General features: G+C 44.5%; 1 protein-coding gene across 1 annotated transcript in view; it reads left to right on the top strand.

The window, feature by feature from the left end:
• PHF2 (PHD finger protein 2) overlaps positions 1 to 22,983 on the top strand; it is a gene marked incomplete at its 3' end in the record, with an annotated part of 84,721 nt that overhangs the window by 35,699 nt on the left and 26,039 nt on the right. The window contains exons 2-7 of the mRNA XM_082004791.1: positions 7,407 to 7,492; positions 12,532 to 12,646; positions 15,526 to 15,686; positions 17,964 to 18,105; positions 20,929 to 21,115; positions 21,684 to 21,846. Coding sequence (XP_081860917.1) covers positions 7,407 to 7,492; positions 12,532 to 12,646; positions 15,526 to 15,686; positions 17,964 to 18,105; positions 20,929 to 21,115; positions 21,684 to 21,846 — 854 coding nt within the window. The remainder of the gene's footprint in view (positions 1 to 7,406; positions 7,493 to 12,531; positions 12,647 to 15,525; positions 15,687 to 17,963; positions 18,106 to 20,928; positions 21,116 to 21,683; positions 21,847 to 22,983) is intronic.

The following is a 22,983-nucleotide window of genomic DNA, read 5'->3' as shown; positions in this document are numbered from 1 at the left end:
TGCGTCTTGCTGAAGCTCCTGTGCTCCTGAAGGGGACCCCACAGATACAGTTTGGTTTGGAAAGGAGGTCTTTCCCTCTAAATTTATGACCAAGGGTGAGTGTATGTAAGGTGATGTGAAATACTAGCTATACAGTACAGCTGGGGTTATCTCTCATTTAGTCCCTAATTCAGCGAGACTCACATATTGGACACTTGCACACGTGCCCAAGCCAGCAGGCATGAGCTTTCTCCTACCATTGCTTGCTCTGGGATCTCCTGCTGAAGCCACACTGTGAGTCTCTTGTTCTGTTCCCCCAAATGACTCTTGAACTTGCTCTCCAGCTTTAACCGTATCTGACAGCAGGCTTGAGGTCTCAAAAATTCCTGTATGTTTCGTCAAAGTACGTGGCTGATCAAAGGAGACAGATCCTGCTGCTGAGGAAGAGGCTTGTCTGTTTGCTTCTTAGACATTGGCGAGCACTCATAGAAGAGCCCTGGTCAGAGTTCACCCTGTAACAGCCACCAGAAAAACAGCACACGAGGCTCAAACCAAGGAACAGCTTGTTTCACCACCCTCGGAACTGCTTCTTTCTTTCCCTTTTTTTTTCTTTTCTGAACACCTCTTGCGTCCGCAGTGTTGGCTGCTGCATTTCTGGATGCTGTGATGTGGACGCAAGAATCTGCTGTCACTAACATTGGCCTGGCGTCAAAATGTGAAGCGTGAGTCTCACTGCTGGAAGTTCTGATTTTCCTGTAGTGCCTATAGTTTTTTTCAGAGGGTGGAGACTTCTGAAACTGGGTGGGTATCTTCCTTACAACCGACACCTTGTTGTTAAGGAAGAGCATTATTGTGCAACTCCTTGTAAATGACACATCAAGAAATTATAGCAGTTGCTAAGGGATAGGGATGAGCTCAGGTTAGTTACTAATTACGGCCTTTATTACCTATAAAAATGCCATGAATGCCTCTTCTGCACCGTGGTAGCTGCCCCACCTGGGGCTTTGACGCTTTATCCTCGTGTGCTGGGGTTGAGCGGCTGCTGGCCCCGAGCACCCCGCTGCCCGCACTCCTGCCAGAACCTGTGCACGCTGGAAGACGGGCCCGTCAGCACAACCCCGCGCTCTCCTGGCCATAGACACTACCTCCAGCTTCTGAGAGGAGAGAAGGGAGTGTGAAATGGGTCACCGCTGTCTGAGAGTTGATGCAGAGCTGGTATCCCAGGTTTGTGGCCGGGAATAACAGTTATTTGGATTTGGACTGATTCAGGGAGAGAAGCAGATTTGTTTAAGAAATAAGCAGAAATAAGAATTGAAGTGTCATATTCTCCCCAGTGTTAAAATGCCCTAACCCTTCAGCATGTTCCTGGTAGAGTGGTAAAGGTTGAAAACAGAATTTAAGTTAAATACACAGAATATAACAACTAGCCCAGTGATTTATGTGCTGGTTAAAAATTCTGAACGATGTATTTGACCACGGATGTGTCGGGCACCGTGGTGCTGGGCAGTGAGCTCTGAAGACCCGTGCCCTGTGCTGGGCTGTGCTGCTGGCCTGCTGGTAACTGCAGAAAGGTACAGCTGTACTGGGCTTCTCAGTAGATAGCGCGTACGATGCGAGGAGAGGTGGGCTCTTCCCTACTCCAGAAAGGGGGACCTGTAGTTAGTGGGGCGAGGTGGGAGTGCGGGTGCCCCTTCCCCTTGGTCCGTGGCCGTGTAAGCAAAGAGCAGGGATGCAGCATCACCCCGCGGCAGCACGCAGGTGCCGAGCGTCCTGGGGAGCCGCTGCCATTCCCATCCATGCCGGCTTGCAGCCTTTCTTACCGACCCAGTTCTCTTATATTTCATGTGTGAGCTATGTTTGAAGAAAGCTTCTCAGGAATGGATAAAATGTATAACTTCGGTTTGTTGTCAAAAGTTAAGATGTTAGATTATTTTTCCTTCTACTCTATTTATGTATTACTAGATTTGATTTTCTCTCCCATCAAATAGCCTTTTGTTTGGTTGTTTTATTCTTTCTTATTTTTCTGTACTTGTCTGTTGGTTGATAATGGAGATTACATGGTTTTGATAGAACGTGGGTTAATTTTTCTCCTAAAATTACTTAACATGTCATCTCTCTGAAGGTGGCAAATCAACGTCCTCATAAACATACATGCTATAAAAACGGTTCCAATTTATGCACCTTTTATGATTGGTGCCTGCATAAAAAATTGTTGTTAACTTCATCAGAATACTGGAATCTGAACATCTCTTCCTGGTGAATACAGAAGCAATTTCGTTTTAGAGTGGCAAAGGGCAGAGTTTCTAATAAAAATGTAATCTGTAGCCTCTGACTGCAGATGCTTCTGTTTGTGCTAATTCTCATTTAAGTCACTGTAAAATGTGTGATATAGCAGCTTCAAGAGCTGCAATACCAAAGGCTTTACTTTTCATCGTTACTTTTTTCTTCCTAGAATGCTTTTGGTAAAACTCAAATGCATCAGTAATAACGTTTCACTTTTAGCTCGTTATCAAATTAGTTTTACACTGCCTCAACCTGAGTTAAATCACTTAAATACCATTTAAAAATCAACCATTAAGTTGTTTTAAATCATTCCAACAAGATATTCTTGGATGCACGATAATTAATCTCGTACGCTGTCTTTAATGCATTTGGGCAAAAGGGTAGAACAAGTTTTCTACAGATGAGCAAGATGGTAGAGCGGCACGTGCCGCCGCTGCGGGGCTGGTGCTCCTGTGTCCTGCGTCCTCACCCCGCACCCCAGCTGTGTCCCCTGTTCCCAGCTGGCACGTTACGGCCGCAGCCGCTTCCGCCTTAACGCTGGTGGGACAGCGAGCGTGAGGCTCTGCAGGGTGCCTGGGGAGAGTTTTCTCTCCCTGCTTCCTTCTCCTTCACCAAGGAAAAGTTGTCTCCTTCTAATTTGCTTTGGGAACCCGATGCTTTCCCCAAGAGCAACATCTTTGGTCCTGCCAAACGCCTGAATCGTCACGCAGTTAAAAAGCAGCAGCCAGAGATAATTCACAGACAGCCAGGGACACCCCTAAATACTTCATTGGAGGACGCCCGCTTTGCACCCGCGCACACCTCCGAGTCACCAGCGTCTGAGGGGTGCCCTCGCGGTGCAAACAGGGGGACGTGTTCAGCGGTCTTGTCCCAAGGCTGCCAGGGCGTAAATGCTGCGCTGCTTGGTTTGTGAGGCCTTGCAGGGATGTCAGCACGCTCTTCTGGGCTGTCTGCGGGCTTCGCGAAACAGATTCTTGGACCCCGGAGCAGATAAGCAAATGAATCTGCTCCTGCTGTTGTTCATGAGGCTGCTGCCAGCTCTGCCTCCTGACGCGTGGCCCCTGCTCCCTGCCCGTCCTGCAAGCTCTGCCTTACCGGTGCCTTTGCCGAACCTCTTATGTCCGCTTCTGTCTCATCGGCGGATCCCAGTAATCGCTCAGAAGCGCTGCTGAGAGCTTTTCCCACTTCTTCTCTGTCGACGGTAACGCGCACAGGGCGTGCGCCGACAGAGGAACGCGGGGCCGGCTGCAGCAGGGCCCGTTGCTGGAGGCTGCTGCCAAGCGCGTTGCCTGTGAGCCTGCGCGGTCTGACGCTGAACCCGTTTAATCGTCACAGGGGGTCAAACGCTTGGCTCGAGTCTTTTTATACATTTGTGTTTCTCTCAGGCAAATGGGGCTAAAAAAAGAAACTGCAGGGACCAAAGTGGAGCGTTCTCATAAAAAAAAAAAAAGGTGCAAAACACAAAGCACCACTTGTGCTGGAATTTGGGGGCTTGAGGGGAAGGACAGCACTGTTTAACTGCTATAGATGACTTGGTTTTCTTCAGCTGGAGAAATGCTTTGATTCTATTCTATTGTTAATTAACCACTTTGAGAAAAAATCCATTTGTAAATGAGGTGGGAGACCACTTCAGGACTCTGCACTGGCTTCTGCCAAGGCTGGCAGTCTCCTTCTGGTTCTCACTCACAGGTGCAAATGCTCTGGAGACCAACCCAAGGGTAGGTCACTGCTGTGGAGCTGATGGCCCCCCTGCTATCAAAACCTTGCCACATAAAACCAACCCAGCAAGAATCATAGAATCATAGAGTCTTTGTGTTGGAAGGAACCTTTCAAGGTCATCTAGTCCAACCCCCCTGCACTATGCAGGGACATCTTCAACTTGAGCAGGTTGCTCAGAGCCCCGTCCAACCTGATCTGGGATGTTTCCAGGGATGGGGCATTGACCACCTCTCCGGGCAGCCTGCACCAGGGTTTCACCACCCTCATTGATCAAAAATCTTTCGTTACTTTTTCATCTACAGTGCTTCAAAAATTCCCATTTATACAACTGTTACCTAATCCTCGTTCCTCTTCTGGCAGGAGCCTTCTTGAGGGGCTGCCTCTGTCAGTCTGTCTTTAACTACGGAAATTCAGGGTTTTGTGCCTGTATTCATGCGGAAGCCCGCAAACAGTTCTGCTGGTGGAAATACCTGGCGAGTCAAGCTCTATTCATTGAGAAAAGGGGCACAAACTGGAAGTGGTTCGTATTTCAGTTAAAGATCACCCGAGGCATTTCAATAGGGTGATCTCTTGGAGAGTTTGTACTTGCAATTCCATGTACAGTGAGGAATAGCAGCTTCTGCCTACGAGTAGCTGTAAATGGCCAAACCTTATTCAAAAGCCATGTTGTAGTTGGAAAAGCTGACTGCATCTTTCAGAGGACCGTTTGGGTTTGAGGTCAGTTATTTTTACTTTTCCGTTTTGTTCTAGTCAAATATTTTTACTTGCTCTCAGAACAATAGCTCCCACCACACTGAAGCCTTCGCCCAGTGCAGTAGCTTTTCCTACCTCCTCCCATAGCAATCCATGCAGCACCCAAGGGTCTCATCTCCTTGGTTTAGCTAAATATAGACTTTTCAAGCCCTTGTATAGAGCCTAATCCATACCTTTACTAAGCTTAGGAAGCTGAATCCAGTGGCATAAGCAGCTGATGCAGCTTTATGGGTAGATGAATCCGCCACATTCTCTTATGCTTGCTCTAATCTGCCAGGGTTTGTTTAAATTTTCTTCTCCTTAATCTGGTATTTTACTGCCTATATGTACTTGATTCTGAGGAATGGATTGTTGTGATGATTTTTCCTGCCTGCAAACTTACTTTTCAGTCTTCCATGCTGTCTGCCCAGGGAGACCCAATAATTTCGTATTTTTTCAAGTAACTGTTTAATAAAAAAAACCATCAGGCAAATCTGCAGTTGCTTTTACATGATTCAGAATTAATGTCCTGTTTACCAGCCTGTTCACAGGCTGAACTCACAAAAATGAGAGTTTCTCTGGCTTTGGCTGCAAAGCTTCTCTCACCCTGTACTCTTTGGTTTGGAGGGAGCTGGGTCCTATACGCATGCTGGCAGCTGCAACAGGATGAAAATATCCACAAAGGTTTCTGGCAGAATCTTATTTTGTCAAATCGTTTACAATGGTTATAAAAAAGATTCATTTCCCTACCTTACCTCATTTGTCTTTTACCGGCTTCTTTTTCCAGCTTGGTTGCAGACTCATTATGGGGTTTGTTGATGCTGTTTTCTAAAAGCAAGTAGATCTGTGGTCTGTAATCATCATGCGTACAGTTACACATCACTGTGTGCCTTGGATTCAAAAGTGGTTTCAAACTCACCTTTGTAAACAGAGAAGGTCATAGTGTCTTTTGACAGTTACTCCTCCTGCCCCAAGCGTGCATGTGTGTGTGTGTGTGCGCTCACGAGCACTGTGTGCCTGCACACACGTGCACAACCTCTGCCAAAGTCATCAAAAGAGCTCTGGGCTCCATGGAGCCAGGTAGCTGGTTCACAGCAGCGGTGACTTCCAAGGCTTAAGAAAGCCCAGAAGAGGTGGGCATGCATGGCCATGCGTTATCTTTCCTTTATCCATGCACCTTCCTGTCTCCCAGCACCCAGGAGTTTAGGGCCTTCCTGGATCCAGACCATCACATTTAGTAATTACTGGTGTATCCAACCTACATGAATTCCTCTGATTATTTAATATGTTTATAATTTTGGACACCGTGGTATTGTCCTAAAGAGCTTGAACACAGTGAGAATGATTGGAGAGATTCTGTAAGTGACTTGACAGAACTGACCCACCCTGTTGCCTTGCCTGTGGGAGAGGAGCAAACATCCTTTCTTCTGCTTCCTGTGAGTCGGAGCCAGCAGCTAAAGGCTCTGAATTCGTCTTCCTGCGCTAATCGCCGCTTCGTGCTGCCAGCAGGATGCAAGGATGCTGAGCGCTACCGTATGCGTGGAGATGGCGTTGCCATGACATGCATCCAATCCCTTTCTCCAGCAGAAGAGATTTATCGGTGTTTTGTGCTAACTGTAGAGCTCTGAGAAGGCGTTTCAGGCCGTGAGATAGAGAAACTCCAAGAGTGCCCTTACCATGGTGTGATCTAGCCTTGTTTGTGCCGGTGGTTAAGGTGAATCTACCTTCATAGCTCTTGGGGATCCTCTTGCCGCGTTGAGCTGTCGTGGAGCCGTGACACGAGGGCTGTGTCTCACAGCACCCAGCTGAAACTCTTTTTTTAATCTGTTGCAAATGTGCCTTGCAGCCCGGGCCACTTCAGACCGAGCAAGCAGGAGCAGAATCCTGTTTGCTCTCCCTCCGTCAGAAGGAACAGTGCCGTTCTGGAGTTTGATTATTTGGCTGGCTGCTCGGCGCTTCCACTGCGCAACAGCTTCTTATCTCGGGTACTTCATTCCTTTGAGTTTAGTTTTGTTTTTCCCCGGCACTGTGCTCTGCCATTGGATTGCATTCATGCGGCGCGCCCGCAGGCTGCGCTGTGTTGTTGCGTATGTTGTGCCATCCAAAATAATCTCGGTGGGTGTTCTAAGCAGCTGCCATGATAAAACCCATCTTCTTGGCAGCCAGAAGTGCTGTGAGCTACGTGTCTTCATTTCCTCCTCATCTTTGTATATTGTAATAGAGGTGGAACCTATAGAAGTCTTGCGTATGGTATACCTTGCCAGTATTACTCTGGTACCTAGCAGCTGTCCATACATGCTTGGTAAAGAAGATGTGTTTTATCGATTAAGTTTATGTGGGATGGTGCTTGGAGAACTCTGTGTAGATACAAAATGGCCTCCCTGGAAAAAAAAAGTAATTTTTTGGGACTCTCTGCCTCATTTTAATGGAGGTCCACAGTGAGCTGGTAGCGGGCTTCTGACCGACACCTTTTTTTAGCGCCGCATCAGGAAGCTAGGCTGAAAAAAATCCAGTCTGACTGTACTAGTGTAAAAAACACCTAAGCTTTTTTTTGATATAGCCATTAGCAGTCAGCATAGCTGCGCAGTAAATGCAGCGCTTATTGGGGTTTGTTTTTTTTCATTATTAATTGCGTGCTTGCATGTTTGGAGATGGACTCAAGCTAATGTAATGTTTGCCTTCATGTATTCCAGCTGTGTGGGTGTTGAAGAAGAAGAGGCACCAGATATCGACATCTATCATTGTCCAAATTGTGAGAAAACCCACGGAAAGTCTACTTGTAAGTATACTTGCACAGCTGGATCCTTAGATACATGGCAGTATGTTTAAACAAAAGAAGATTTTTTTTTTTCATTACAAAAAGACACACCTAAATACCATGTGCCATAAATATTAGAATTCAAACCATAAGGTGAAAAAAGATGTTGGGGGAGAAAACCATGGGCTGGATTGCAGAGGTTGGGATGCCGCTCCCTGCCTGGCCTCAGGCAGTGTGTAGGAGCTGATGCCAGGCACCTTACCTGGACAGCTTCAGTCCCCAGTCCCGGCAATGAAAGTGATGCTTCCTTCCTCGCACGGAATTAAGAATTGTGAAGACGCTTAGTACTGTGGCCTAGAAAAATCCTACAGAGACAGCTAGTTCTAATACAGTGAGTTTTGGAAACTACATGGTCTTTTTTGTCTTTGGATGAGAAGAGTAAGAAACAGTATGTTATGCTTGGCCTGGCTATATAACTGTAGTGATTGCAGTGGCAGTCAAAATTGTAGGATGCTCTGAGGGTGCCAATTCTTGCAGTTCTTTCACAGGAAAAAGTTCTCCTGAGTAAAAATGACAGTTGATCTCAGTGGGAGTTTTGTGTGGGAAAGAACTGTAGGATGTGTTTGCTTTGGTCAGATTAATTCACAAATTCTTTCTGTTATACAGTAGGGAAAAAAAAAAGAAACCAATCCCTGTAAAAGATGAAATGCTTTACTTGAAAACCATTTACTGTAAATAAGCAACAACGATGTGGAGGTTCTCACTGCTTTGCAACCTTACAGCAGCACACAGAGGAAGAGCACTGTGCTCGTCTCCCAGCAGCCACACGTTCCTTTTTTAGTGCAAAATAAGGGATGGCTGGAAACTGACTTCTCTTGTGTTAAAATTCAGTAATTTTAAAAACAAGCAATTATTTCTGCACTGCCTTAAGAGTTAAAGTTTAAAATACTTCTAGGGGGAAAGCGGAGGAGTCTGAAATGTTCATTTGGGGGGCAAAAATGGGAATAATTTTTCCACGTTGACTTTTTCAAAATCAAGTGTGAGCTGGAAACCTGAATGACCTGCAGCTGTTCCTGTCTCCCGGATGATCTGCTAACAACTTTGGCCCAAGCAGGGCACCCACAAATTGGGCAAGCTGGCAAAAAACCACTTGGGAGGCTTGTTCTGAAAGACTTTAACAAAATCCGTACGTCCCCACAAAATGTTTTGATTTAAAACAGTCAGCCTTTCTAATGTTTTGTTGGAAGATTTCTGATAAATGCACTGGAAATTGGTCAAACAAATAATCATAGATCGTCTTCAGGTGAACAATTTGGTATTAGAATGGGTTGTGTTGAAAAGAGGGGTATGACTACAGATACTCCCCGGCTGCCATTGACCCAGTATAGAAGCAGCAGCAGCGCCGGATTTCTCTGTGAGTTTTGTATAACATTGAGATATGTCTGATGCTTCGATTTCTTTGACTTTGCTTTGAATTATGAATGATGAAAGGCACCTACTTTTCAGTGCGAGGGGAAAAAAAATCAGAAGCAGCAAAAGTCTGTAATCGGCGATTAAATATCAATTCTGTAAAAACCGTGGTGCATAATCTTCTAATTCAAGAAATGGCAGTTTCCATAAAAAGAGTACAAGTTTCATATACCAGTTAAGATGAGGAGAATTGAATCGACAACAATCTTCTGATGCTTTAAGAAGGTTTTTGGCTATCCAATTCTTTTTATCCAAATAAAAATCCGACGTGGCGGTATGCCCCTCAGTCTGCATCGCGCAGCACAGCAGAAAGCGCCTATGGAGCGCTGTCGCTCGTTCTGGTCTGACCAATGTATGAGGTTACCAGTGTGGTAGGAACACAGAACATTATATAATTCTGCAGTACAGCAATACGACTTTGTTTTCTCCCTTCAAATGCATTGCAGAAAGTTTAGTGGCACACAAGACCAATCATCAGTCGAGCGTAAAAATTTCGGGGACATTTAAGCATTAGTTATCGATGACCTTACCTTGAGTTTTGGTGACGTGCAAGATCGCAGACTCTCGAGCTGTGTAGCTGTTCTCGCCATTAACTCGTAGAACCGTGGATGCTGTTGAGAAATGAGGCTGTTATCCTGTAGCCCCTCCTTGCGGAGTGCAATGGGCCAGGAAAGTTAAGAGACCGATTAAATGAAGGCAGGAGCAGCTTGGCTTAATGCGTTCATTCTGTCAGGCATTTGTATGCAGGGCGTCCTGCTGCACGGCACTGGGGCTCTGCTGGGACTTCGGCGAGCTGATCGCGTTCGTTTCTTTATTAACCGCTACAATATATGTTTGAAGTAGTTGCCTAGCAGTATCAGTTATGAAATAAAGGCGTAAGTGTTGTTCCAGAGCCAGCAGTTCACTGGTAGGATTTAATTATCGCAAGATTAGCAAAGGGAAACACAGACACCAATTGTCTGTTACGCAACTCGTCTGGATTTAAAAATATATGTGTATTTCTGGAGCACGCATTCCGCGATATATGTTTTCCAGATGTCAAATTTAAAAATCATTTTCCTCTTCTTATGTTTTTCCACTTCACCAATGTGGCTTAGTGGCTACTATTTCAGAAGATTGCTTCCTGTCATATAGCATGTTAAGCCATTTTGGTTTAATGAAGTTTGTAGGGACTCCTCTTTGGGAAAAAATACACCCATTCACACAAAATTTTCTGACATCATTTAAATGAAATGTAAGTGCTTTGTTTAGGCAGACTTGACTCATTTTCATAACATAATCTGAAATGTTCGGTTTGGTTGCTGTGTCTCATTTGCAGCAGCAAAAATCGGGAGAAATGCTTTGGGATCGTTGAAGTTACATAAATGCAAGCAAACCAAAGTCAGGCTGACACTGTTTTTAAGTAGTTACAACCTTCAATAAAGAGAACTAACAGGATGCTTCTGGGTATCTCTTCTCCATAAATACATTTGAAATAATGTATAGCTTTGAAGTCTAGAACTATTCATTTTGAGATACAGTTTTCACAAAAATACGTTCCCTTTTTCCTCTGGAGGGTTTCCTGTAGAAGGAGTGGGTTAGACTTTCCAACAGTCAAATTTGCATCAGAAAGTTCTGCAGATAGAGAAATCTGCAAGTGTTTACGAAAAAGTGGCCTTTCTGGCCAAAGCCAGTATCTGTGGCACGCGTTAACGGGCCTCTGATCCTTACTGCGGTGTTGATGGTAAAGGTGGAACATCACGAGAACGGCTGAAAATGGGCCAAACGTCGATTGTTTGGTGTGGCGTAATGGCGTGGCGGACCGCAGCAGCCGGCGTGCGGCCGTGCGGGAGGCGGCAGCTGCTGGGAGCGTGCTGGCGGCGGGGGCCTCTTCCCTGCCTCCGCGGGGGGGGCGGCCGGCGCGCGGCGCCCGGGCAAGTGGCTCCCCGGCGCTTTTTGAAGAGTTGCGGTGCGTTTCCTCATTCAGCAGCGATTTGCCGCTCTTGCTTCGTGAGGCTCCCCTGCTCTCTGGAGTGTAGCAGAAGGACGCGCCGGCATGATAAGCTCTTCGGTTTTCCCCGTGGCAAGCGGCACCTGTTTCACCGGGACTCGCGCGAAGAGTCCCAGCGTTGGGCCGGAGCTGCTGCGAGGGGGAGGAGGTGGTCGTCGGGAAGGGAAGGAGAGGAGGAAGGTTTGGCATTCGTGTAGGGCTTGTTTCCTTTGTTACCAGGAGCAGTGAATTAATACGCTAAGCCTGGGAGTCATTAAGATAAAGAACTAGCAGCTTTAATGAATATATCCAGCTAGGCTGGAGAGCTGCGTGGAACTAATAAAACGCACGTGCTTTGTACAAAACCTGGGGTGGATTCGGTGGGAGATGTCTTGACTTCAACTGGATCAGGGTTGTGGTCGGGCACACGGAGTTTGCTTTTTCCGAACCTCATGTCTGAGAGCTGTGGGCTCCAGATTCCATTCTTAATGAAAAAGTAATGTGGATCTGTGTGTGTGTGTGCCTGGGCAAAGGGCGAGGAAAGAGTGCCGTCCATGCGAGGGTACTGAGGACTCTGGTGCCTTCCCTAGCCGTTTTGAACAGTAGGAAAAGCCTGAGAACGTGACTCTGGGGTAAAATACTGAATTTCATGATTTAAAAGAAGGGTGAAAAGGGGAAAAAAAAAAAAGCTGTGACCTGAAAATTCTACTAATGGAGGCTTGAAATAGTACGGATATGCACTTGGGACAACAATTTACAACCCAAATGAGCATGTCTGGACAGACTGTGGAAGTAGGAACAACTGAGAGAGAGAGTGCTGACTAAGAGGAAAACCTGGACCAGTTTTTCTTGCTCTGTGTTATCTGGCTGTCAGTGACAAGGCAGAACTGCACTGACATCCGACTGACTTATTTGTGCTTGTCCCAGCTGACCCTTTTTCCGTGATGAACTTGCCTATATGCCTCACCCACTGGGAGCACAGTAGAGGGGCCTTCAGTCTGCTGTCATCAACTTAAGGCCTAAGCCTGGCTCGCCTTTCAAAACCTAGCAATAAGAGGAGTTCTAAAAACTGCATTTGTGGTGCCATTGCATCTTTTTGGGTTTTTTCCTTTTCTTTTTCCTTTTATGTGCATGCTGTGTGCAGGGCATGATTCAAAACCCATCAAAATTGATGTCAAATGTGCCACTGCTGGGCAGACCTTTAGACTAAGGTCAGTCATGACAAATACATTCATCAAGTTCTCTGATGCATTCTGAGAAGGCGGAAAAGGTGGCTTTCTAGGGGTTTTTATGATAAGGATGAAGTGTGTAGTCTGGCAAGTATAACCGTCCAGAGCCTGTGTTTGCACAAAGCCTGTGGTAGCTGTGCAGCTCAGTAATTATCCGTCTGGTTGCCCTTATGTTACAAAACGAACACTGTTCGGTGTGTAATAGATCTTCAGGCTACAGTATAATTGTCTAATGGTGAATTGAGAGCAATATTAAAATTTGCAGTGCAGCATAGTGGGGGTTCCCTCTTCCCTGCTCACATAAGGACAAATGAAGATTTGTCCTTCCTTCAAACATCTTAATAATTATCTTCTACTTAACGTGCAGTACTGTTCAATTCATTCTTTTTCAGTGAAAAAGAAAAGAAATTGGCATAAACACGATACTGGACAGACGACAGAGGTCAAACCTGTACAGAACGGGAGCCAAGTCTTTATAAAGGAACTTCGAAGTCGTACTTTCCCAAGGTAAGTTGTTCAGCTGCGCACATGGACAGGGCTCTTGAGGTAAAGCGTATATAGCCGGTTTCCTGTGAAGCTGATGATGATCCCTGCTGAAAGCATTATATAGTCCAGAGCGGTGAAGTTTAAATGAGCGCTGTTTTATTGCAGATGTCCCTTTTTTCTATTTGTGCAGCCATATTAAAGTCTACTCTTGATTGAGCCCAGTTCCTGTGGATTTCTATAGAAGCTTAGTATTTGTGAAGACAAGAGCAAGAATGTGTTTGCCCTTACAATGTTCACTTGCATAAAAAACTAACCAATGTATTGCATAGAATTATCCAGTTCTCAAAAATACTAATGGTTTTGCTGAAGTCTGTCTCCATCTTGAGAAGAAGAACAATGACATCCTCAGTTGCTAGTGACAAAGGCTCTCTTACTTGGGGTAATGAATAGCACTAATTGTTAGGTGACATATTCCACACTTTATTAGGCTGCTTCACAGCCATTTGCAAGACTGATGATTTTCTTCTGGTTCTTTAATGTAGGCCTTAGCCAAGTAAATCCTTAATTATTAATGAGTAATTATTTTAGAAGAATCCTTGGAGACTGGTAAAGTGCACTTGGTAAACACAAAACTTCTCCCTTTTTATGGAGAATTTAATTTCACATTTAATTTCAGATACTGGTCCTAGGCTGGTTAAGGAAAAAGCCGAAAATACCTGTGCAAAGTGTTTGCTGCTAGATTTTTCTCTTAGCCTTTTTTTTTTGTCTTTTTATACAGAGCGTTTTGACAAGTTGCAAAGCTAATTTCTCAAAAAAGTTTTAAGGCCTAGGCAGACTGATTTCAAAAGCCTCGGATGGCCTCTGAGATTGCACTCACATACGCAAGATCGCTGAGTCACTCCCAAGTTGTAAAAAAAAAGATGGACCTCCATTGTTTCTGTTTGTTTCTCACATAAATGTGCGTATAAGAAAATCCTGCTGCCAAATTAAAGTTTCAGAGAAAGAAGGGTCAGTAGCCAAAGGGAGTGCCCTGCAAGATTGAGGCCTCTGACATCTACGCTTGCGCCATTAGTAAAACAAAGTCTTGTTGAGAAGTTTTTCTCTTCTGAAGAAAATGAACGCAATCTGCAGATGTTCACAGAACAAAACCCAGCAGTCATCAGTCAGAATGTGATGAACGGAAAAAGGGGGTCTCAGTTCAGAGACAGAAACATCATTGCTGATTCACAGCACACAACGGTAAATTATAACCCATGGTGAGTCCCTTGGTGAGGCTCAGGTCAAAAGTAACAGCAAAGAGAGCAAAAAAGCATAAAATATAATTCACGTCATTCTGCTCCTGAACGTTTAATACCAAAATAGTGTTAGAGTAGTAATAGTAGTAGTAATAATAATTAAAGTGATGGTTCAGGTACTTTGGTGTGGGTGCCAGACTCTCCATTTTGGCACGATCATTACTAGACGGTTACAAATCATGGTTTGCTTCTTAGTCCTTAAAATCTCCAGCCTCATTCTTTGCACGTTGCTGGCCCCAATGCTCACATAAATGAGGAATGCTCCTTTTAATTAATTATTAATTACATTCGCCTGCTGATCAGCCATTGCTGATGCACTGTGGCTGGGGTGACCCAGAAATAAGCTGGGTTTCTGCAACTTACCCCTCTTTGTGTCAGGCCATCTTGTTCTCCCCAGGGTTCAAACCTCCCTCCTGGTGTATCCCCACTGGGGTGGCCTGGGGCAAAGGGTTCCCTGTGTGTGGCGGGGTCGAAGGAGGAGCCCCACAGTTAAAGGGTGTTGGGGACTCTGCCGCAGGTTGGGCTCCATGGGGCGGCGAAGGTGGAACCCTGGCCCAGGTTGCCTAGAGAGGTGGTGGATGCCCCATCCCTGGGAACATCCCAGGTCAGGCTGGACGGGGCTCTGAGCAACCTGCTCTAGTTGAAGATGTCCCTGCTCAGTGCAGGGGGTTGGACTAGATGGCCTTGAAAGGTCCCATCCCACCCAAAGATTCTACGATTCTATGAAGGCGGTGAGGCCCTACTGTGCCAGCCACCATGGCAGCGCTTGCAGCCTCGTTGCCTTTTCCGCTGGTTTTTGGTGCCGTATGAAGACGTGAGCTGTAGTTCAGAACTGCTGCGGGAGATGGCAGTCATGTATTAGCCTTACCTGCTCGGGGAGGTAGTGCTTTTTGGGGTGAACGCTCAAAGTTTTGCTGTTCCCCCCACCAGCAGCATGGCCCCAGCCTGCCGGATGGTTTTGGGAACCTGCTTGACAAACTACACACAGTGGCAGGGCACTTTTGGGACTGAAGGTCATTCACTTCTCACTCCGAATTCAAAGTGTTTTGCTCTTGAAAAGATCTGGAAATGAGACTTGAATTTCCCTTGAGAGCTGTTGGTGCAAACAGCTGGTCGTCTGATGGAGCTGCCCTTTCCTTAGTCCCCTTGACACCCTCCCAGCAACTTGAAAATGATTTGCAGAATATTTCCCGACCAATTTACTTGGCTACTTAAAAATGATTTGCAGAGTATTTCCTGGACACTTTATTTGAGCTTATGTAGTGTTTTTAATCTTGCCTTCTTGAGAGTGGAACATTTAACACTAATTTCTTTAACATTGCTAACTAGAGAGGTCCCTATAGTTGAGGAAAACGGTCTTTCTCTGTAAGCTGTTATTTTAGGAGTTTCCAGTAGTTGGTGCGTGAGGCTTGAGCGAATCGATTCCGGATGACTTTAGTGTGCCCTGCGTGCTTTGACATAAATGGCTTTTTGGCTTTTTTCTTAGATGTCTGAATTGCCTATAATTGCTTAATTATAACCTTTTTATTTCAGTAGTGGAATGCAGAAGATGCCAAACTCTGCCTGGAAGCACCTTGACATTGAATCTGTGTTTGCTTTTTGCAGTGCTGAAGATATAGTCGTGAAAGTGCCAGGCAGCCAACTAACAACAGAGTATTTGGAAGAAAATGGCTTTGCAGAGCCCATCCTCGTCCCAAAGAAGGACGGCCTGGGTTTGTCCGTACCTGCGCCCACCTTCTACGTCAGTGACGTGGAAAACTACGTCGGTGGGTATCTGGGAAGCAGGTGGCATTGTACTCTTTGAAGCTCAGCTGCTTTTTAAAAAAGATATGTTATTTGTATAAAAAATTGTAAAATATATTGTAAAATATTGCCTATGTCTTGAGCTATGCTGACTTCAGTATTTGTTTCGTAGTGGTATTTTGTAATTAGCAATTAATTCACTCTTGTTTCTTGTACCAACTAGTAATGCCAGACTGCATTGTACTCCATAGCACTGCGTTAAAAGAAACAGGCTTAGTAATATCAAGAAATTGTTTTTTCAGGCCAGATCTTAATTGATTACTGCCATCTCGCTTTGTATTGAAGGAATTACTAGACTGAGACTCGGACTCTGCAAAGGCAGTCCATTTTTTAACACTGGTGTCAGTGAGAGCTATTTTAATTGCTGCTGGTCATTCAGATTATTTTGGCATCCTCCTGGCTCTAACCTGAGCAGGGTGTTGCACTGCATCTTCTCACGAGCCGTCATGTCATCTCACCTTGGAAGACATACCGTGGCCAGGAGCCATGGAAGCGCTTCTGAAGTCACTTTCTTGTCTCCGCACCCTTCTTCCTTTAGCATGTGTGATCTCCTCTTGTCCTCTCTCGCTCCATCTGTCTCTCCTCTGTGTCACTTTCTGTCCGATTCTCCCTCCGTCCGGTCTCCTTGCAAGGCATCCTCCTTCCGGAGCCCTGACTCCAGCTCCAATGTATCTGTCCGCGTTTCACGGTCCCTTTACCTCCTTACGTAGTCTGCTAACCGCCGCTGCCGCCTGCGCGCTCCTTACCGGGCCATTGACCTGTTCCCCAGACGGAAGGGTGCGACCACCAGCCACTGGTGTTCTTGACTGTGTCCGTTGGTTTTGTGCAGTGAGATAACTATGAATAAAGGAGAATTCAAGCCCCCTGATTTCATTGTTATCTCTATCCCCTTGCTTCTACAGGAAACATATTTTCCTTGTCCATCTGCTACTCTTAGCAGATTTTCTTGCATGACCTAGGTGCTCCTTGTGCATCTGCTGGCTTTCTCTTAGCCTCCAGCTGAAATAACCCACCCTACCGAGAGAACGGTTAGTGCAAAGCTGGAGGGAGGAACACGGGTTGTTTAATCTGGAGCTGGCACCAGATTTGAAAGTGAATGGAACAAATACATGCTGGTGTAACCTCCGCGGGGTTAGCTCGCTTGAACAGGATTTCCCAGGCAGGGATTTGTAGTTTTAGCTGTTTTGTAGTTCATTACATTGGACCTAGAATGTCTTTTAGAAACAATCTAAAGTAAGTAGCAGAGGACAAAGCACCACAACCCAGACTGCCAAATACACCATTACTGTTCTGGCTTTTCATAAAAAAAGAAACTGATTTTTTTCCTCTCCTAATGTGAAAAGGGCTATGAATGAAATGCTGGCAGAGGGAAAATATGGCCAATTAAAATTGAAGGGAAGAAAGACTGGAGAGGTGCTTTTCTTGCAGAAAGGATACGAGAGTATGGTTAGAAATCGGCTCTTATTGTAAAGAGTCTTTATAAAGCTCTGACTTTCTCCATGTGTTCTCTGGTGTGCCCAGTGTAAAGTTCCTAATTGACTGTTAGTATTAACGCTGGAGATTTGTCTCCAAGAAGTAAGTACTGGCAGCTTATTTTCTGTACCCTAATATGGAGGGGACAGATTTTTGATAGGTGTAATTTGGGGTAAAATAACAAACAGCCTTTTTTTTTGTGGTACACCTGAAGTACTATGTTAAAAAATGGGAATTTTCCTGCAAACCTCCTCCTCAGTTGTAGATTTCATAAGCAGAAATGTAAAATGGAACATAAGAGAACTTAGGGTTTTGGAAAATCAGTTTGACAAGGTATCCTGTACAGTATTACGCTCTGCCTACAATCACGAGACTTTTACAGCATGGTGGGTAGGGCGTACTCTGTGAATATATAGGCATTTGCATGTAATTTTTGCCAAGCAAATAAAATCCATAATGAAACTAATAGATTCAAAATAACATTAATCCTTTAAAGATAAAAACTACAGAAATAATTACATCAGGGGCATGAATACAAAAGCACCATTTTATGCATACACCTTTTATGGATGCACATCTTTTTTGCATATATGTAGGTGTGTATACATACATACATACATAAACAACAGGGAAGATGAAAGTGCTAAGAAAATCAGAACATCAAAAGTTTAAGATGTTTCTTGAAATGTTAGCTTGCCCCCCAGCACACAATATGGGGCACGTCAGGCTGCCCTTCAATCTCTCTTTTTCAATGAATTAATTTTTAGGACCGGAGAGAAGTGTTGATGTCACTGATGTCACCAAGCAGAAAGACTGCAAGATGAAGCTCAAGGAATTTGTGGATTACTACTACAGTACAAACAGGAAAAGGGTCCTCAATGTGACCAACCTGGAGTTCTCGGACACGAGGTGAGAGCCCAGCCTGCGACACCGTGCGGCCTCCGGGATACGTGGCAGGGTCCGACTGGTGGAGTTGGAACAGCCCTTGCCTTTGCCGCCGGTTCCCTCTTCAGGGAGTTCTGCTTTAACCTTGGCGGAGCGGCTGCTGCTTGCGCCAACTCTCCGCCACGTCGTCCCTATACAGCCGGTTCGGGCACAGCAGGGGCGTGAACGTGCTGTTTGCTGTGTGAGGAGAAGGGTGCTGGGGGACTGGACGGGCCAGCATTTGCCGTGGTAATTCATGCCTGCGTACCCTCAGCATTCATGGGCCATCAGCATTGACGTACTGGAACAGAACATTTTGGTACCTCTCAATTTTATTTTAACTCCAGTAGGATAGGTATAATTAACTCAGTGCAACTGTGCACTGGAGAGTTATAACTAGAACGTGACTTGGTGCTCCAGGAGAAAATTCTCTGCCTTGTCCTGGTAGTGAATGATAACGTAGTGTGTTCCTAGTATGATCTTAGGTACTTAGATGCACCTTGATGAATACCAGTAAGACCAAAGAAAGGAGGACAGAGATGGCCACAGAGGTATGATAACGCTGTATGTGGATTTATGTATGTGGATTTATGGGAGAACATGGACATAAGGGATCTTATTTTTTAATACTCTGTGTTATTTTTCTGGCGAGATGGGAATCCTGCTGGATGTAAGGCAACGACAGCCCTTCTGGCTTAAGGCAGCCTTGAAACCTGGTGATCTCCTCGGAGCATTCTTTTTTAAAATGCGTTGTACAGCAGTGGGCATCCTACTCACTGTTCTGAGTGCATCGTATATTGCTTACTGAAATCTTCCATTTAAAGTAGCGGAGAGTAAGTAAATAGATAAGGTGTGGCGCTCGGTGTAGTGTAACATGTCACTGGATGTCCTTGAATGAGAGCAAGTTTGAGATTATTATAATTTCGTAGTCCTACACCATGCATTGTAGTTTTCGTTTCGGTGCTTTTGCGGGTTAACGTGTAACCTGTATGACAGCAGTTCAGAACTAGAGTGATGCTGAACTTCTCAGCGGGAAGTTGGGGGGTGTGATGGTACAGATCAGCTCTGAATTTGAGGCTGGGGTGTGTCAGTGATGCAGTGAGCCAGAGGTAAGAGTGCTGCCTGTGTGCAGTCACCAGTCCTCAACGATGGGAAGCCTACGCTTCTCCTCGTGTTTTACGTTATATGTTTTAAACATAGGGTAATTAGGCGGTGTAAATGCCTGAGAGTTCAAGTTAATGCTTTGTGCTTTGTATAGCTGTATTCATCACCTGAGCTGTGCTTTTATCCCACAAGTAGGCAGATGCGTCTATAACGTATTGAACTTTGTGCAGCTGTGCAGATTATTGGTACAGTTCTTGTGGTCCCTGTGGTAGCTGGGGCTTCTACAAGGGAGGCGTCAGAGCAGGAAAAGATTTATACAAACGCTACTCAGAAGATGATGTCAACATAAAAATAAAGAATGGTTGTTTGGGGGAGCATTCCATTTTAGCAAGAAGACTTAAAGTAGCCTTGAAAAAGAAGGCTGATGAATAATTACAGGCTCATTTTTTTGCCTTTAGCCCTGTAGTTAGTGTTTTAGTAGTGCACACCCATTTCTGCAGAAAGCATCTCTAGTAATTACAGGCTTCAAAGATTACCAGTATCTTCAGTTGAGATTTTTTTAGCTTTCTGCCATTATCCCAGAATAACGGGAGGTCTTTTGTTCTGAAGGACTGCTGGAGCTGTCACTCATATGCTGCTAATTTAGACATTAACTAGCAAATATTTTATTTCTTAGCATAGACAGTGACACTTTAATTGAATTCACTTCTCCATCTTTCCCTGCCATTTTAAATGGAGCTATTGTTATCAGTGTTTGACAGTGAGCATAAATGACACATGGGAGCATTTAATTTTAGTTTGAAGAGCAGATGCTCTTACTGACATGGTATTTTAGAGCGTCCAACAGTGAACCTCCACCCCCTGCAAATATTAGTCCAAATTTTGGACTATTTAGTTATAAAATTTAGCACATTCTAGGATGAAACACTTTCAATACCTGTTTATTATGCCACTACATCATCTTAGCTTGTGATTTATAGTATATGTTATATACTTAATAGAAATGTAATTTGTACATTATACAAATAAATAAATGGGCACAATATGAATATATGCTGAATTTAAATATAATCATTTGTATAAATTATATAAATAAATACTATATACACATTATATTTCAAATATAATCACATTATCAACCCAAATTAGACTTTTTGCTTCTTCTGAGCTTTCAATGTAATTTAGTCAGTCTAAATAAAAAGATCACTGTGACTTTCAACATCAGATCAAGACTTATTCAGTCCTGAAGTATTAAGGTTATTGTTACTAGGATTTTTAATACTAAGCTTAACTTGCAAATTTTTAAGATTTGCCAGAGCATTTACATACGAGTGCAGACATTTCCTTTCCTCTGCTGAAGGGGGCTGGAACTGTGGCTGTGATAACAGCGCTCTCGATAGCTGAGCCTGCATAGCCAGAGGCACGGACTGGAAAAATACAAACAGTGTGTACTTGATCATAAATGCTGCTACTGAAAGAAGTCAAAGGGTCATTGCTAAGTCATCATGCTTAAAAAGCCTTAAGTCTCTGTCTGTAAACAGTTCTCACAGGTTTTCTGAGTGGAGAGCAGTTCCACTGACACGTCAGGAGCTGCTTCAGATGGCCGTGCAAGTATTAGAGTTGCACTCCGCTTTTTGTTGTATCAGGGTCCTTGTTGCTCTTTTTTAAAAAGGTGCATGTTTGTTTTCAATTCTCTCTGTGAAGGATGTCCAGCTTTGTAGAGCCTCCAGATATAGTTAAGAAGTTGTCCTGGGTGGAAAACTATTGGCCTGATGATGCTCTTCTGGCCAAACCAAAAGTTACCAAGTACTGCCTGATCTGCGTGAAGGACAGCTACACAGATTTCCACATAGATTCGGGAGGAGCTTCTGCGTGGTACCATGTGCTGAAGGTGAGGGGTGTATCTCGTAACAAACTAAATTTTACATGCGAAGACCATCCTACAATTCTCTCAAAAATTCGGGTCTCGCGTTTCTTTTCCCCACAGCCCTGTTGTATCTGTAAGAAATATGCAGAGCCTTAACTGCTTTAAGTGCGTACGGTCTCAGCAGTGCCAGGGTCTGCTGAGTGGGGAAGCCACTTGGGCTGTGGACGTTGGCTGTATGTTTTCACTGTATTAGGATTTTAATATTCGTTTAGTGCCTGCTGCACATACTTCACCTAAGACCTGAAAGATACTACGTCCTGCTTTTGCAGGGTAATCGAATCTGGCTCTGTAAACTTTTTGCACCATCAGTCCCATGAATCTGAGCAAATGTTGTCAGCTAGTGATTTAATTATTTCAGCCATTCTGTACAAAGCTGACAAGTAAATTTTATTTCGTTGTGTTAAAATACGTAATGCTATATATTTATTTAGATAAATATCTGTGTGCGCGCGTGCGTGTGTGCATGAATGTATGCCAGCGCAGCATTGCTTGGTTTGGCCGCTTGTTGCTCATTTTATATTTTCTAATTCAGGGAGAAAAGATATTTTATCTCATCAAACCAGCCTCTGCAAATATTTCTCTTTATGAACGCTGGCAATCGGCAGCAAACCACAGTGAGATGTTTTTTGCAGACCAAGTAGATAAATGTTACAAATGCACAGTTAAACAAGGACAGACACTCTTCATTCCATCAGGTGAGCAGGCTGTTGCAGGTGAGGTTTCCTGCTCGTTTTAGAGCTGCTGAAGTAGCATGTCTGAAATGCTAGAGGGATATGATTTGACCGCTTTCTCTGACAAGGTATGAAGTCTAATTCTCACTAGAAGTATAATTTCATGTGCTTACCAAAACAAAAATCAGAATTGCTTTGTATCAATATTTTAGCAGCCTTTTAAAAACACAACTAGAACATTCCACTCTTGGTGTAGCTGGGTTGCAGTAACTCATGAGTCCTCTCTGTATATCCAACCATGACATTGGTGCTTTTTGCCATCTAAGAGAATTCACACTGAATTACTTGCTGACCGTGACCTCCCACAAAATCCTTTTCATGGTCACTGATTCCCCGTGACACTAAGGAACTACAGGTGCCTGCACGAGTGAGTGTGCATTTATGGTTTCACCCGAGGCTGAAGACCTGGGTGTCACAGATTTTTAGTGGTTACTTGATAGACTTGGGTTTTCATTGCAGGTTAGGGATGGTGGATTTTGTTTTTCTCAGTTCCTGGGAGGACCTTCATAAGGACAGGGACTTGATCAGCAAGTAGTGCGGAGTTATAAATGAACGCAGTTCTACTCCTGCCCCTGTCCCTCACCTTCCTCTCGCCATGAACAACTATTTTCTCATTTGCATTGCTGTTTCCACCACTCCCTGTTGCCTGTTGAAACTGTAATCTCTTTGGGACAGGGATTTTCTCTCCCTCTGTGTGCCTTTAAACGATGCACTGCCCACTCAATCCGTACGCTGAGTCGAGGCTTCCAGGTGGCCTGAGTAAGTAACAGCACCGGTGCTTGTGTTCTGGGGGCAGCATCCAGCAGTGCCGTTTTTCTGTGTGTGAGTATATTCTTACACAGAATGTTACACAGGCGAACTTTACTCGGACTGTAAAAAGTGGAAAGTAGGTATTTCTCTCATGACCATCTGTGGAACAGATGGTGGAATAAACACCAAGCAATTTATAGAGATTCACTAATTTAAATAGATTTTTGTATGAAAATAAGTGCTTGGAAAACACCTGTTCCAGGCACTACAATTGAGTGAGTGTCAGGAGCTGTCACAGAGTTTGATGGTGATGTGAAAGCAGGTACCATTATGTAGCTGCTGCTGCTTTTC

Source organism: Phaethon aethereus, assembly GCF_964289735.1.
Source record: "Phaethon aethereus genome assembly, chromosome: 11".
In the NCBI taxonomy this organism is placed as follows: domain Eukaryota; kingdom Metazoa; phylum Chordata; class Aves; order Phaethontiformes; family Phaethontidae; genus Phaethon; species Phaethon aethereus.
Note: the sequence above shows the minus strand (reverse complement) of the source record. Positions and strands in the feature narration are given on the sequence as shown.